This window comes from Bos mutus, chromosome 25, assembly GCF_027580195.1.
Source record: "Bos mutus isolate GX-2022 chromosome 25, NWIPB_WYAK_1.1, whole genome shotgun sequence".
Lineage (NCBI taxonomy): Eukaryota > Metazoa > Chordata > Mammalia > Artiodactyla > Bovidae > Bos > Bos mutus.
This window is the reverse complement of record NC_091641.1, coordinates 2154368-2168976: the sequence shown is the minus strand read 5'-3', so window position 1 is coordinate 2168976 and position 14609 is coordinate 2154368. Positions and strand designations below refer to the sequence as shown.

Genomic DNA, 14609 nt, shown 5'->3' with positions numbered 1-14609 from the left:
TTTATTTATTCTTAGTCGCAGCATGCCAACTCTTAGCTGTGGCATGTGGGATCTAATTCCCCAACCAGGGATTGAGCCCAGGCCTCTTGCAGTGGTCCACTGGCTGAGACCCCGCACTCTGGATCTTAGGGAAGTCCCCCAGCACCATTACGTTTAGCGTAAGAAAAATATAGACACTTCTCCATAAACAGGGTTGGTCTTGTGACAGCCCATATTGTTTACCATCCGTCCACTTGCCTTTGGCTTATGCCTGAAATTAAAGATGAAGATTCACCTTTTTATGTTACAGTATCAGTCTTACAGAAACTCGGATATCCGGGGGTAGATCTCAGGTGAAATAAGCCCATAACCAGTGCGTTAGTTGATAGAAGTTTGCTGACTGAGAACAGATTTTAAAAGGAAGGAGAATGTGGGCAAAGAGCCTGGATTCAGGTCCCTGGGCTCTGTGGACAGCTCGCTGGGCACTGCACGAAGGTTCTAGAATGTGAATGTGGGGTGAGACCCGCTCCTTATGTGGAGGCCGAGGACTTAATAGGGAAAGTGAGAGCCGAAATGAATCGGTTTTGAAACCACTGAGTTACCCGTGGTGGGTTTGTCAATAATGGGATCTTGGGACATTCCAGAGGGTCTGTGTTCCTTTCATGATTCACCAGAATGGAGCACAGACACACATTACCTGAAATGTTAATACCTGTCAGCTTGTCCCCGGGGATTATGTTTTTATTCTTCACTTTGAGAAGGTGCTGAGTGGTATGTGTCTGATCCTTTCCACTCTGGAGTCCTGCCCTAATGGCATTAACATTGAACAGCATCTCAGGTTTTGTTTCGCACTGTGCTCACGGCGTGGGAAGAAGTTCAACGGACAGACAGTTTTTCTTTATCAATCGGCGGCCTTGTGACCCATCAAAGGTATTTCAAAATTCGGGGAGATTAGTGTTTTCTTTTAGCCTTCACTTTTAATTTTATTTTTTATTAAATAACATTTTCTGACACAGGCAATTTACGTGGAACTTGAAACTCTGACTCAAAAACATGAGTAAATTACCTTTTTTTTTCATTCTTCTAATCAATTTTATTCTAAAAGCATGTTTTTATGCAAATACATTATTTAAACCGACAATGCTATATTATTGTCATTTAAAAAATATTTTTAGAATGTCTCGCTTTCTTTTTAAAAAGATTTTTATTTTCCATTGGAGTGTAGTTGATTTGCAGTGTTGTGTTTCAGGTGTACAGCAGAGTGGCTCAATTATACACATAGCATATATCTATTCTTTTTCAAAATCTATTCCCATTTAGATTATTACAGAATATTGAGTAGAATTCCCTGTGCTCTATAGTAGGTCCTTGTTGGTTATGTATAAATTATATTTTTTTAGACCTTTGAAAATGAGTACCAGACAGTGGTTTCAATTATACATCTGTGTGTGTGCATACATATGGACATATATTAATAACCAATATACTTATTATAATAAAAATTATCACTGTTAGAAGACAGTAAGCATTTTAAAAATTGACTATTATCTAGACTCTTTGGTGTAGAATGACACATGTGCACCTGCCTCTATTTTCTCTGTTTTATCCATTTGCCAGGAAAATAAGGCCCAGATTACTTCTGCTTCAAACTAAAACTGATCATCTTGATATGATTATAGCATTTGTTAATGGTCAGTTTTGATTTTACATCTTCAGCAACATTATCCCTCAGTCATAGTTTCTGTTTTCCAGTGATTGTTCACAATCACTTCTTGGTTTGTTTTTGCTGTGCTGCATGGCTGCTGGGGTCTCAGCTCCTCAACCAGGGACTGAACCTACACGCTCAGCAATGAAAGTGTGGTCTTAACCACCAGGCGGAGAATTCCTCCAGCTTACTTCCATCAACCAGATATGATTCAGCTTCTAAATTTTTAAACTGTGTTATAATGGGTGGGATTTTATGGCTTATCTGTAATGCCATTTGATAGTCTCATTATAAAGTCATATAAATATACTTTTATGTACATGCATAAAATGTATTTTATGAACATTTAAACTATCACATTTTATTGACATCTCTTCAAGAGCATCTTCATATTGGAAAAAGATTCAGTTTTATGAATCTGTGCTTAAAAATACCCCTTGGAGGGGCAAGAGGAAACCTTTTTGAGGTGATTGGTATCTTCATTAGCTTGATTGTGGGGATGGGTTCGCAGGTGTATGTATATGTCAGACTTATCAAGTTGTACACTTTAAGCTCAATTTGTTTTAGGCCAGCTCTACCTCAAGAAAGCTGTTAAAAACGTATCCTTTTATAGAGTGTTGTTAAAACATTGGGGAAAGAAACATTTTATTCTTTTCTAATCTTTGATTCTTTGTGTAGGTTTCCAGACTTGTGAATGAGGTCTATCACATGTATAATCGGCATCAGTACCCATTTGTTGTTCTTAATGTTTCTGTTGATTCCGGTAAGTTCTGCTAAGGTTTCAGTAAGATTGGTGACTTACTCCTGAAGGAATAAAATGAAATTATAAAGCTCGGATATGACTGGAAATTTTTATAGAACAGTTGATGGCTATATACATCTTTATAAACTAAAAATTTTTTAAATTAAAAAGTATTTTATTTTAGACTTTTTTTTTTTTATATAGGCTTTCCTGCTTTCTACTTGGAACTTTGTTGACTGTGTTATTAGGAAGATGTGACTTTTTCATGTCAGCCAAGGGAGAAAGTCAACTAAATGTTTTCCCTGATTTTGAAAATAATTCATTTCATCTAGGTATTTTTCTTCTGATAGCTGTTATTATGATTTATTGTTATCCAGTGTTTTTTCTAGATGCTTAGAAATATATATGTGCACACCTTAAAAATATATATACCTCAATATGCCAGCAAATTTGGAAAATTCAGCAGTGGCCACAGGACTGGAAAAGGTCAGTTTTCATTCCAATCCCAAAGAAAGGCAATGCCAAAGAATGCTCAAACGACCGCACAATTGCACTCATCTCACACGCTAGTAAAGTAATGCTCAAAATTCTCCAAGCCAGGCTTCAGCAATATGTGACCCTTGAACTTCCAGATGTTCAAGCTGGTTTTAGAAGAGGCAGAGGAACCAGAGATCAAATTGCCAACATCTGTTGGATCATGGAAAAAGCAAGAGAGTTCCAGAAAAACATCTATTTCTGCTTTATTGACTATGCCAAAGCCTTTGACTGTGTGGATCACAGTAAACTGTGGAAAATTCTGAAAGAGATGGGAATACCAGACCACCTGACCTGCCTCTTGAGAAACCTATATGCAGGTCGGGAAGCAACAGTTAGAACTGGACATGGAACAACAGACTGGTTCCAAATAGGAAAAGGAGTACATCAAGGCTGTATATTGTACCCTGATGCAAATTACATCATGAGAAACACTGGGCTGGAAGAAACACAAGCTGGAATCAAGATTGCCAGGAGAAATATCAATAACCTCAGATATGCAGATGACACCACCCTTATGGCAGAAAGTGAAGAGGAACTAAAAAGCCTCTTGATGAAAGTGAGAGGAGAGTGAAAAAGTTGGCTTAAAGCTCAACATTCAGAAAACGAAAATCATGGCATCTGGTTCCATCACTTCATGGGAAATAGATGGGGAAACAGTGGAAGCAGTGTCAGACTTTATTTTTTGGGACTCCAGAATCACTGCAGATGGTGATTGCAGCCATGAAATTAAAAGACACTTACTCCTTGGAAGAAAAGTTATGACCAACCTAGATAGCATATTGAAAAGCAGAGACATTACTTTGCCAACAAAGGTCCGTCTAGTCAAGGCTATGGTTTTTCCAGTGGTCATGTATGGATGTGAGAGTTGGACTGTGGAGAAAGCTGAGTGCCGAAGAATTGATGCTTTTGAACTGTGGTTTTGGAGAAGACTCTTGAGAGTCCCTTGGACTGCAAGGAGATCCAACCAGTCCATTCTGAAGATCAGCCCTGGGATTTCTTAGGAGGGGATGATGCTGAAGCTGAAACTCCAGTACTTTGGCCACCTGATGCGAAGAGTTGACTCATTGGAAAAGACTCTGATGCTGGGAGGGATTAGGGGCAGGAGGAGAAGGGGACGACAGAGAATGAGATGGCTGGATGGCATCACTGACTCGATGGACATGAGTCTGAGTGAACTCCAGGAATTGGTGATGGATAGGGAGGCCTGGCGTGCTGCGATTCTTGGCGTTGCAAAGTCGGACATGACTGAGCGACTGAACTGAACTGAATGGTATAATGTATATCTATCCGTATTTTTTGGAATGGGAAAATAATTTTGGATAATTTTGTATTGTGCTCTTTAACCTTAGATGTAAACATTTCTTTTCAGAAACATGATTCTAATATTAATAGCTGTATTGTATTTCAGTGTGTGGCTATATCTTGATTTGTGAACTTTTTATGTTTGTGCTTATTGTAGTTGTTTTCAGCTTTTGGAAATTTAAATTATTTTCTTATAGATAAATCATTATCAATATCTTTGATTGTTTCTTTAAGATAAACTCCTAAAAGTAGAATCACTGGGTCAGTGAATGTGATCCTGTTATACCAGTTTATACATCTATCAACAATGTACTAGGGATTGAAAGTTTTAAGCAGATTCAGTAGGTGATAAAAATGACATTTTAGTTAGCAGTTTTAACCTATCTTTTCATGGGTTTATTTGCTTTTTTTTCTTTTGCAATTTCCCTACTCAAGTGCTTGCCATAGTTCATGTTTGCTTAAGGTGGACTTAATCAGCATCTTTTCTATTTTGCTTTAGCATGTGTCGACATCAACGTTACTCCAGATAAAAGGCAAATTTTACTGCAAGAGGAGAAGCTTTTGTTGGCAGTTTTAAAGACGTCTTTGATAGGAATGTTCGAGAGTGATGTTAACAAACTCCAGGTCAGCCAGCAGCCACTGCTGGATGTGGAAGGTAAGAAAAACACCAGCATGTGTGGCTTCTACAGCTTGCAGTTGTCCTGGTAGTGTCTTCAGTTTTTTTGGAGGTAAAGTTTTTTTTTTGGCATGAAAGAAAATCTCCCTTTTTAGACAGAGAATATGTGTCACCCTAGAAAGCATGTTGCTGCAGATTTTACGGTAATCTGGGTAAAAAGAGACACAAGCTGCCTCTGTTATCACGCAGGGGTCCGTTCTTACCAAGACTCACCCCTTCGCTTTCAGTAAACATGCCCTGATTTTGGCAAGTCTTTTGTCCATTTCCAGAGTTCTGAACAAGTTGATTCTGATAATTCTTGCCATTTTTTCCTATTTCTTATGGAGGAGGGAATTTGGGGGGAGGTTCTTACTTTGCTATTTGCTTTCACATCCCCCATGTGTTCATCGCTGAGTGGCACGTTGAGATGAGACTTGTCCTAGAGAGTTTTACAAAGCTGTTTTACCAATGTCCCCACCACCAGCAGTATTTAAGCATCCCATTGGATCCTCAACCTTGTAAGCATTTTTTTTTTAATTTATCTGTTCTGAAGAGTATATAGCCATATCACATTGTGGTTTTAATTCGTGTCTCCTTCCTGGTTCATGTAGCACTGTGTTCATGCCTTGGATCAGCCATACAGAGCTCCTCTTGTGCAAAGTTCATGTTCATGTAAAAATATCCCCTTATTCCATTTCTGCATGGGCTTCCCTGGTGGTTCAGCATTAAAGAATCCACCTGGCCATGCAGGAGACAGTTCAGTGCCTAGGTTGGGAAGATCCCCTGGAGGAGGGCATGGCAACCCACTCTAGTATTCTTGCCTGGAGAATCCCATGGACAGAAGAGCTATGGGATTCAGTCCATGGGGTTGCAAAAGAGTCGGACACAACTTAGTGACTAAGCAATAATAATTCCATTTCTGCACAGCCTCCGATGCCCTTCTCTGTTCGCATCTACTTAGGTCACTTAATAAAGAGGCCTTCGGCAGAGATGGAGAAGCCCGAGCCAGAAAAGAAGGATGATCCTGCCCCGTTAAGGACTCGTGGAGAAGAGAAAAGAGTAGTGACCATTTCCAGGCTGAGAGAAACCTTTTCCCTTCGTCACTCGACTGAGAACAAGTCCCGGGGTCCGAAGGCCACTGATCCGAGGCGGGTTTCTCCGAAGCAGAAAAGCAGTGCCCAGTTTCCTAGAGCTTTGGGGCCCCCCTGCTCCCGGAAGCACATTTCTGAACCTGGGGAGGAAGGGAGGACTTCTGCTCAGGCGCCCCACGACTTGATGAGCAGAGTGGAGATGGAGGAGGACTCGGGGCACGGCAGCGCATCTGCCGGCTCCGAGGAGGCATCCAGCACCCCCGAGACAAGCAGTCACCCCAGCACTGACCGGGTGGCAAGCTCCCCCAAAGACAGATTTTCCCAAGAAAATATGGAGTCTCGGGAAAAGTTACCTGAAACTGACCATCGTCTTTCAGGCACAAAGTGCCATTTAAACCAAGAAGAAAGCAGCTCCACATCTAGAGTCTTGCCGCAGCCCACAAAGCTCTCATCCCCAAATGCAAAGCGTTTTAAAAAAGAAGGGATTCCTTTAAATCCCAATGTCCTTGCAGAGTCGGTGAAAGCCCAGAGTGCGTCAGCTACAGTGGATGTAGCTGTGAAAATTAACAAGAAAATAGTGCCCCTTGATTTTTCCATGAGTTCTTTAGCCAAACGAATAAAGCAGTTGTGTCAGCAAGAACAGCAACAAGAAAGTCAACAGAATTATAGGAAGTTTCGGGCAAAGATTTGCCCTGGAGACAATCAAGCAGCAGAAGACGAACTAAGAAAAGAGATCAGGTAACAATTTTCTTTAAAGAACCCTTACCATGCAGCTCTGCAACCTGAAACCTTGCAAGAATTTTTTTCCTTATATTTCATACAGATTTGGTCTAAATCAAAGCATTCTTGACCCCAATTTCATTCCTCTTCCTAGAGGTTTTCAGCCCATGGTGACTTCTCCCTGCATTGAATTCAGGGCACCTTTGGGGAACATTATTGCTATTTTCTAGCATTCCATTTAATTTGTATGAGGGAGAATTACCAAACCTATGATTTCAAGAAGATGGTATCAGATAAGGTTAAGTAAAAAAGGCAGTTTAAAGTAAAATATCCATAATATAGATAATAAAAAACACTAGTCATTGCTACTTTCTTGACAATAATCATGTCTAACATTGTGATTCTTAAAAAATGAGGAATTCTCTTGAAATATTTAGTTTTAAAAAGACAGTTATTTATTTTTGGCTGTGCTGGGTCTCCGTTGCGCTGTGGACTTTGTCTCGTGGCGAGCAGGGGCTGCTCTCGTTGGAGTCTGCGGGCTTCTCTCTGCAGTGGCCTCTCATCACAGAGCATGGGCTCTGGGGCGAGCAGGGTTCAGTAGTTGCAGCTCCCGGGCCCTGGAGCACAGACTCGGTTGCGCTGAGGTACATGTGATCTTCCCAGATCAGGGATCAAACCTGTGTCTCCTGTATTGCCAGGAGGATTCTTCACCACTGAGCCACCAGGGAAGGCCAAAATATTTAACTTGTACTTTTCTTATCATTTGTTTTAAAAATATTTGGACAGAGAAAATTCTAGGGACAGAGGAGCCTGGCCGGCTACAGTTCATGGAGTCGCAAGGATTCAGACACGACTGAGCACACACCAAGCCGTAAAGCTTTGTTTCTTGAACCCGGATGCTAGGTTCTAGTTCTGGTTTATGCCGGGAGGTACACCTGCCAAAGACATGAGAAGACCAGGGTCTTCAGGCTGGCACAGGTTTTTCCTGTGGGGAATCTGCCTGGGGAACCAGAGCAGACTCAGACGGTTCCTGAAAGAGCAGTTAGATCCAAGGAGTTGGTATTTGTGCAAATTATATCAGTTTGTTGCCTCTTGGCTCCAAATCCCCCATTAGGCCTGCTTTTGCGGTCCTGATTTGTGTTCAGTCGCAGTCCTGGAGGCTGGACCATATAAGCCTTTCTCTTGGTGCACTGTTCGATGTGGTCAGCAGGGGGCGCTGGAGGGACTCTGCAAGACCAAGTGGGAGCAGCGGCTTCCCCCCTTGGTTTCTGTCATGCCCTGACTTCCTACAATATCTGAGATGCACTGTTAAGTGCTTGGAGTATGAAGAATTGATTCCATTTATTTTAAACAATGTACAGACAGAGGCCTGGAAGCATATGCACCAAATCATCAATAATTTAGTGACTAAGTCACAGGGCAGTTAGGTGAATGCCTGAATAACTAGTGTTATCTTTAGAAAGTGTGATTATTAGGGACTTTGTGTTTTTGTATTTTTTTTTTTTAATCAGAGAAAGAATCTTTTAAAATGTCTTCTAAAATGGGAATTCCCTAGCAGTCCAGGGGTTAGGACTCAGCCCTAGTTTAATCACTGGTGGGAGAACTAAGATCCCACAAGCCGTGGAGTATGGTGCCCCTCCCCCCCCCCAAAAAAAAAACTAAAAACTTTTCTAATTGATATTTTCTACACACAGCAAAACGATGTTTGCAGAAATGGAAATCATTGGTCAGTTTAACTTGGGGTTTATCATCACCAAGCTGAATGCAGATATCTTCATAGTGGACCAGCATGCCACGGACGAGAAATACAACTTCGAGATGCTTCAGCAGCACACTGTTCTCCAGGGTCAAAGGCTTATAGCGTAAGTGCATCTCAGCGCTCAGAATTCAGTGTCATTCACATCCCAGACTTAGCTTATAGGTGTGTCTTCTGTCTTTATCTCTGGCTTCCCTGGTGGTTACCCAGATTCTCGGTGGTAAAAAATCTGCCTGCCAAGGCAGAAGACTCTGGTTTGATCCCCGGTCTGAGACTATCCCCTGGAGGAGGAAATGGCAGCCCACTCCAGTATTATTGCCTGGAGAACCCCATGGACAGAGGAGCCTGGTGGGCTGCAGTCTGTGGGGGGAGGTCATAGAGAGTCAGATACAGCTTGGCAAACAACAGATCTTTATCTATCTATATTTTTTGGTCCTAAATATCCTTAAAGCAGATTTCACACTGTTTGCATGTTAATAGTCATACCTGCCCTTTATGTAGTGCTTATTTTGTGCCAGGCACTGCTGAAAATTTTGCATTTAATCCTCACATCCCTTTGAAATAGTTACTGTGTAGTACCACTGTCTCACGGGGGATAACACTGAAGACGCACACAGAGGTTCAATCACTTGCCCAAGGGCACACAGCTGATGGGTTCTTTAACGATCACAGCTTTTTAGCTATTCAAAAATGCCCATCACTGGTTGGCCAGGAAATCCTTTTGATGAAGGACAGTTTATAGTATGTCTATTTAGAGTATGTGGGTCCCCTGGAGAAGGAAATGGCACCCCACTCCAATATTCTTGCCTGGAAAATCCCATGGACAGAGGGGCCTGGTGGGCTGCAGTCCATGGGGTCGCAAAGAGTCGGGCACGACTGAGCGACTGACACGTCACTTCACTTCACGTGTTCAGAAGGTCAGTGGTGCCTGTGTGTCTGTCCTCAGCTATGATAGAGCAATTCCAGTAATTAGTCACTGCAGAATTTGGTATTTCTCTCTCTTTAGCCAAATTGAATGTGTTACACTGACCACTTTACAAGGTGGTGTGGTTGTGTAGCATGTAAACCAGAAATCTTTAGTAAGAGTCGTAAGGAGAGGTCATGGGTTTTCATTTGGGAAATTAAACTATGTAATTAACTCAGATCCCAGCAGTAGCAGATACTGTCATGAAGATGTTACCGCTGAAACCGTCTCTGGGCTGGAACCCTTACCTAGTTTATCTGCTGAGTACTCTGTTTCCTCTGTCTCCTGCAGAATGGTTTAATTACCATTATTTTTAGTAGGAGTAGTAAAGACAGTGAATGAGCCACTTTAGAATACTGAGTTGCTCCTATCCCTCTCTCAGAGGCCATTTATTTTTTAGCCATTTTGCATAATTATAGTCTCGTTTGTGGCATTTCAAGTTGACCTGGATAATCCCAGGCCACAGTGGGTTCCCGGTGGACCACACTTCGGGATGAAAGGGTAAAGACCACAGCTGCCTCCTTTCCTCCCAGGCCCTGCCTCGCTCGGCCCTGACGACCTCTCAGCTGTCCTAAGCCCTCCTCTCCTCTCCTCCACACTTGAGCCACCCTGGCCATCCTTTGTGTTCCCTCCATAGTCCTGATGAATTCCTCCCTGGCCATCAAGCGGAAGGAAGCAGATCTGTGTGTGTAGCTCTGGGAACATCCGTGGTCCATCCTAGGGCCTTTGCACAGACTGTTGCCTAGAGCACTTGTTACCCCCATCACCTGATAACTGCTTCTCACCCCCAGATCTCAGCCCAAAGGTCACTTCCTCAGAGAAGCCCTCCGTGACCACCTCCGCCCCCACTCTCCAGGCCAAGTCTCACGTGCTCTGTGCTCCTAAGTCTCTGAGTGTCTCGTCTTCCTGATTCTCTGTGTAGTTTGTAATTATAGTTTGTTTGTGTGACTTGTCTTTTTTCCCCACTAGACTGTTTGTTCCATGAGAGCAGTGGACGGGTCTGTGTTTGCTCACCTTCACAGCTCCTGTCTTTTAGTGGTTCCTGTAAATCCAGGTGGAGAGATGGGTGGATCGCTGGAAGGGGAGATGGCTGGATGAAGGATGCAGGCAGGAGAAGGAGCAGGATAGTGGAACAGATGCCATTTCCTCTGTTTTCAAACATCTATAATGACCAAAGCCAAGTTTTCAAACTCTCTTTATTATGAGGAGGAAAAATAGCTTTTTTAGGTTATATTGTTATCATTTAAAAAAAAAAGAGTCATTGGGTAGGATGGCAGATTGAGGAAACATAAACTACTTTTGGAGTTAATTCTGACTTCTAAGAAGATCTTTTAAAAAAAAAGAAAAATGGAAATTAAAAGGAAATGCTTAGGACTTCCCCAGCGGTCCAGTGGTTAGAACTCTGCACTTCCACTGCAGGGGCATGGGGTTCAATCCTCTATTGGGGATCTAAGATCCCACATGCCTTGAGGCGTGGCCAAAAAAAAATAATTTTTTTAAAAAAGGAAATGGAGTTTTGTGACAGATGAGGTTCACAGCTGAAAGCATGTTATTCATGTTTGAATAAATCACAGAATTGTTGTTTCAATTTCATTTCTGTCTTAGAGCCTTCAAGATCTCATTTGGGTCTCTGTTTTTCAGACCTCAGACTCTCAGCCTAACGGCTGTCAATGAAGCGATTCTAATAGAAAATCTGGAAATATTCAGGAAGAATGGCTTTGACTTTGTTATTGATGAACACGGTAAGTTATTACTTAGAAGGTAGGATTGCGTCCTTGTAGAGCTGAGAACGATCTCTGAGGCCCTGCACAGTGTGTTTTTTGGAGATGGACAGGCTTCTCCCCACAGCGCTTTGCATCCACCCTGTCTTTTAGATGTTCCTGACAAGTAGAACCCAAATGAAACGCATTTTTCAAATGATGGCTTTTTCCCCGAATTGTCTTCTTTCAGCACCAGTCACTGAAAGAGCCAAGTTGATTTCCTTGCCAACCAGTAAGAACTGGACCTTTGGACCCCAGGACATAGACGAGCTGCTCTTCATGCTGAGTGACAGCCCTGGGGTCATGTGCCGGCCCTCCCGCGTCCGGCAGATGTTCGCCTCCAGAGCCTGTCGCAAGTCTGTAAGTAAGGAACGCTCGCCTGCAGGGCCCCCAGGGGTCTGCTTCAGGTCGGGAGTCCTCGGTTCAGCCCCGGACAGCCCCGTGAAGTGTGGGCGATGGTCACCCTGGGCCATGTGCCTAGAGGGTCCCGTCGTCCTCAGCCAGCGTAACCTGAGCCCTGCACGGCCGCCCTGACCCACAGTTACTGCATCCCCGAGGCATCGTCCTCCCAGCACCTCCAGCGATCCTGTGCAGCCCGCCGTGTGCCCCCGTTGTTCGTCTGTGGACCTGAGGGGTGTTAATGATCCTGGTGGAGAAGGAGTAGGTGCTGCCAGTTCTTGACCCTGTGGGAGGTTGTCCAGAGGCCCTGCGGTCAGCGTGCATTTTTCAGGGACCTCCAGGGCGGGCAGTGTGTGCTTGCCAGCTGCCACCCCCCAACGCTGGCAGGGCCCTGGTGCTGTCCCCACACAGCGCACAGACTGGGAGCGGTCTCCTCTGCACCCAGGGGCCCATGTCCTGCCCTTGGCTCTAGGCATGCCAGCTTCTATCTGCTTCCCGCCGCAAGCCCTCTGCCTGGATGCCCTGCTCCACACGCCTTCCTCGCCCGCCTGGTGCCTTCCCGCCCTCCCTGAGCACCCAACTGAAGTCGCCTCCCCACGGCACTGCAGAGGACAGACGGGCGAGCTGTTCCGCTGAGGGCAGGCAGGGACGTTTGAGCGGCAGCCTGAGGGAGAGGGGCCTTGAGACACGCAAACACCTGTGGGAAGCGTGTGCCAGGTAGAGGGCGCAGCCAGTGCCAAAGGCCTGAGGCAGGTACTTGCTTCATGGGCTTGTGCAAGAGACCAAGGGTGTCTCTGAGGCTGGAGTCAGGGAGGAAGGGCTGCTTGCTTGCAGATGTGGGTGCAAAGGCCAGCGAGGGCCACGTCACGTGGTACACTCGGTCTTTTATACAGGCTGGGGGGTGGCTGCGGGGTTTTTGGTTTTTTGGTTGAGCTGGGTCTTCATTGCTGTGTGCGAGCTTTCTCTGGTTGCAGAGAGCGGGGGCTCCTCACTGCAGTGGCTTGCCCTGTCGGGGAGCACAGGCTGTCGATGTTCGGGCTTCAGCACTTGCAGCACGCTGGCTCCATGGTTTCAGCTCACTGGCTCTGGGCACACAGGCTTCAGTAGTTGTGGCTCCCAGGCTCTGGAGCACAGGCCCAGTCATGGCGCAGGGACTTAGTGGCTTGTGGCATGTGGGATCTTCCTGGTCCAGGGATCGCACCCATGGCCCCTGCTTTGGCAGACGGACTTCTATCTACTGCGACATGGGGGAAGCTCCTGACAGACTTTTAAGAGGAATCTCTGGCCCTGAGGGGAGGATGGGTTGAAGGGACGACGGGTTGGGAGAGCAGGGAGATCTGTTAGACCGCTGTGGTCGCCAGGGTGGGAGGCCATTGCGGCGGGGTTGTGGGTGCTGGTGGAACTGGTGTGACTGGTTGGTCCTGGACGGGAGTGGGCCACAGCTCTCTCAAGGATGTGCTACCATGAGGGAGCCACAGAGGGGCTGGATTTCACAAAGGGGCCCGACGGCTGGGGCCCTAGAGGCCAAGGTTCTTCCAGACAGGACTTTGCAGGGAACACAAGACAAAGTCTTGTCCAGCCTCTCTGTAGAGTACACTGCTTCTGAAGAATGGCTGTGCTGTGCTTAGTCGCTCAGTTGTGTCCAACTCTTTGTGATTCCGCTCAGTTGTGTCCAACTCTTTGTGATTCCATCAACTGTATGTAGCCCACCAGGCTCCTCTGCCCATGGGGGATTCTCCAGCAAGAATACTGGAGTGGGTTGCCATGCCCTCCTCCAGGGGATCTTCCCCACCCAGGGATTGAACCCAGGTCTCCCACCTGGCAGGCAGATTCTCTGCTAGGGAAGTCTGAAGTGTGGCTGTTCTAACCCAGACCAGTAAAGCTTTAATTGAAGCCATCATGTCTCACACGCAGGTGATGATTGGAACCCCTCTTAACACAAGCGAGATGAAGAAACTCATCACACACATGGGGGAGATGGACCATCCCTGGAACTGTCCCCACGGAAGGCCCACCATGAGACATATTGCCAACCTGGATGTCATTTCTCAGAGCTGACAGCGCTTTCCGTTTTATAGAGCTGTTGATCGTACTGCAGGTTTTTCTGTTTTGCAAGGCCGGGCTTTAACAAACCGTTTGGGGGGTTTGTTTCTAAATGCAACTGCTACTTCCAAAGGCATCAGATCCATTTAGAAATGATCTTGAGGACTTTTTTGATCCACATGGAGCACTGCTTGCAATACTTTTCTTGTTTTGCTTTTAAATGCGAGCCTGTGCGTGTAAAGAGGCAAGAGTATATTTTACAGAAATAGAGCACTTTAGAAGTCACTGGGACCTCTGCTGTGGCCTGATGTATTTTGGTCTGTAACTTTCAGCCCTTAACGACGATTAAATTCCTAATGGTTTCACTTCATAAAGCTAATGTTACGGTTCTTTGGAGCTAGTCATCCTGAACCCTGCTAAATATTAAATTTAGAAAAGAATCTAGAAACCCAAGGGGGATTCTCTGTCCAGCTGGAAGAAGTTGAGCAGGTGGATCGGGGTCTCTCTATCTGTTTGTTGTTGTAATTTTTGTTTTGTTTTTGGCAGTGTTACGAGCTTTTCGGGGATTAAACCTGGACCACCGCGGTGAAAGCCCAGGATCCTAACCACTGAACTGACAGGGAGCTCCTGGATCTCTCTTTTAAATGTTCCCCGCTGCAGCCAGAATGGCAAAGACTGTTGTGCGTGCTCAATTGCTCAGTCGTGTCCAACTCTTTGCGACCCCATGGACTGTGGCCTGCCAGGCTCCTCTGTCCAAGAGTACTTGAGTGGGTTGCCATATCCTTCTCTAGGGGATCTTCCCGACCCAGGGATCAAACCCAAGTCTTCTGCATCTCCTGCTTGGCAGGTGGATTCTTTACCACTGAGCCACCTGGGAAGCCCAAAGACTGTTGTAGGCAAGGGGAAATAAAAGATTCTGATTTTTCTGTAACGTTGATGCTGTGATTTGATTTCCT

The 14609-nt window shown here is 45.1% G+C and overlaps 1 protein-coding gene across 2 annotated transcripts in view; it reads left to right on the top strand.

Annotated features, from left to right (window-relative positions):
• The window catches only part of PMS2 (PMS1 homolog 2, mismatch repair system component), a 23545-nt gene extending 8936 nt beyond the window's left edge, over nucleotides 1–14609 (top strand). The window contains exons 8-16 of one of the 2 annotated variants that reach the window (XM_070362393.1): nucleotides 810–909; nucleotides 2363–2447; nucleotides 4765–4920; nucleotides 5882–6749; nucleotides 8426–8593; nucleotides 11093–11193; nucleotides 11402–11571; nucleotides 13525–13699; nucleotides 14200–14609. In XM_070362393.1, coding sequence (XP_070218494.1) covers nucleotides 810–909; nucleotides 2363–2447; nucleotides 4765–4920; nucleotides 5882–6749; nucleotides 8426–8593; nucleotides 11093–11193; nucleotides 11402–11571; nucleotides 13525–13668 — 1792 coding nt within the window. In that variant the 3' untranslated portion in view covers nucleotides 13669–13699; nucleotides 14200–14609. Of the gene's footprint in view, nucleotides 1–809; nucleotides 910–2362; nucleotides 2448–4764; nucleotides 4921–5881; nucleotides 6750–8425; nucleotides 8594–11092; nucleotides 11194–11401; nucleotides 11572–13524; nucleotides 13709–14199 lie in introns of both variants that reach the window. The other variant, XM_005902930.2, reaches the window with a different exon arrangement.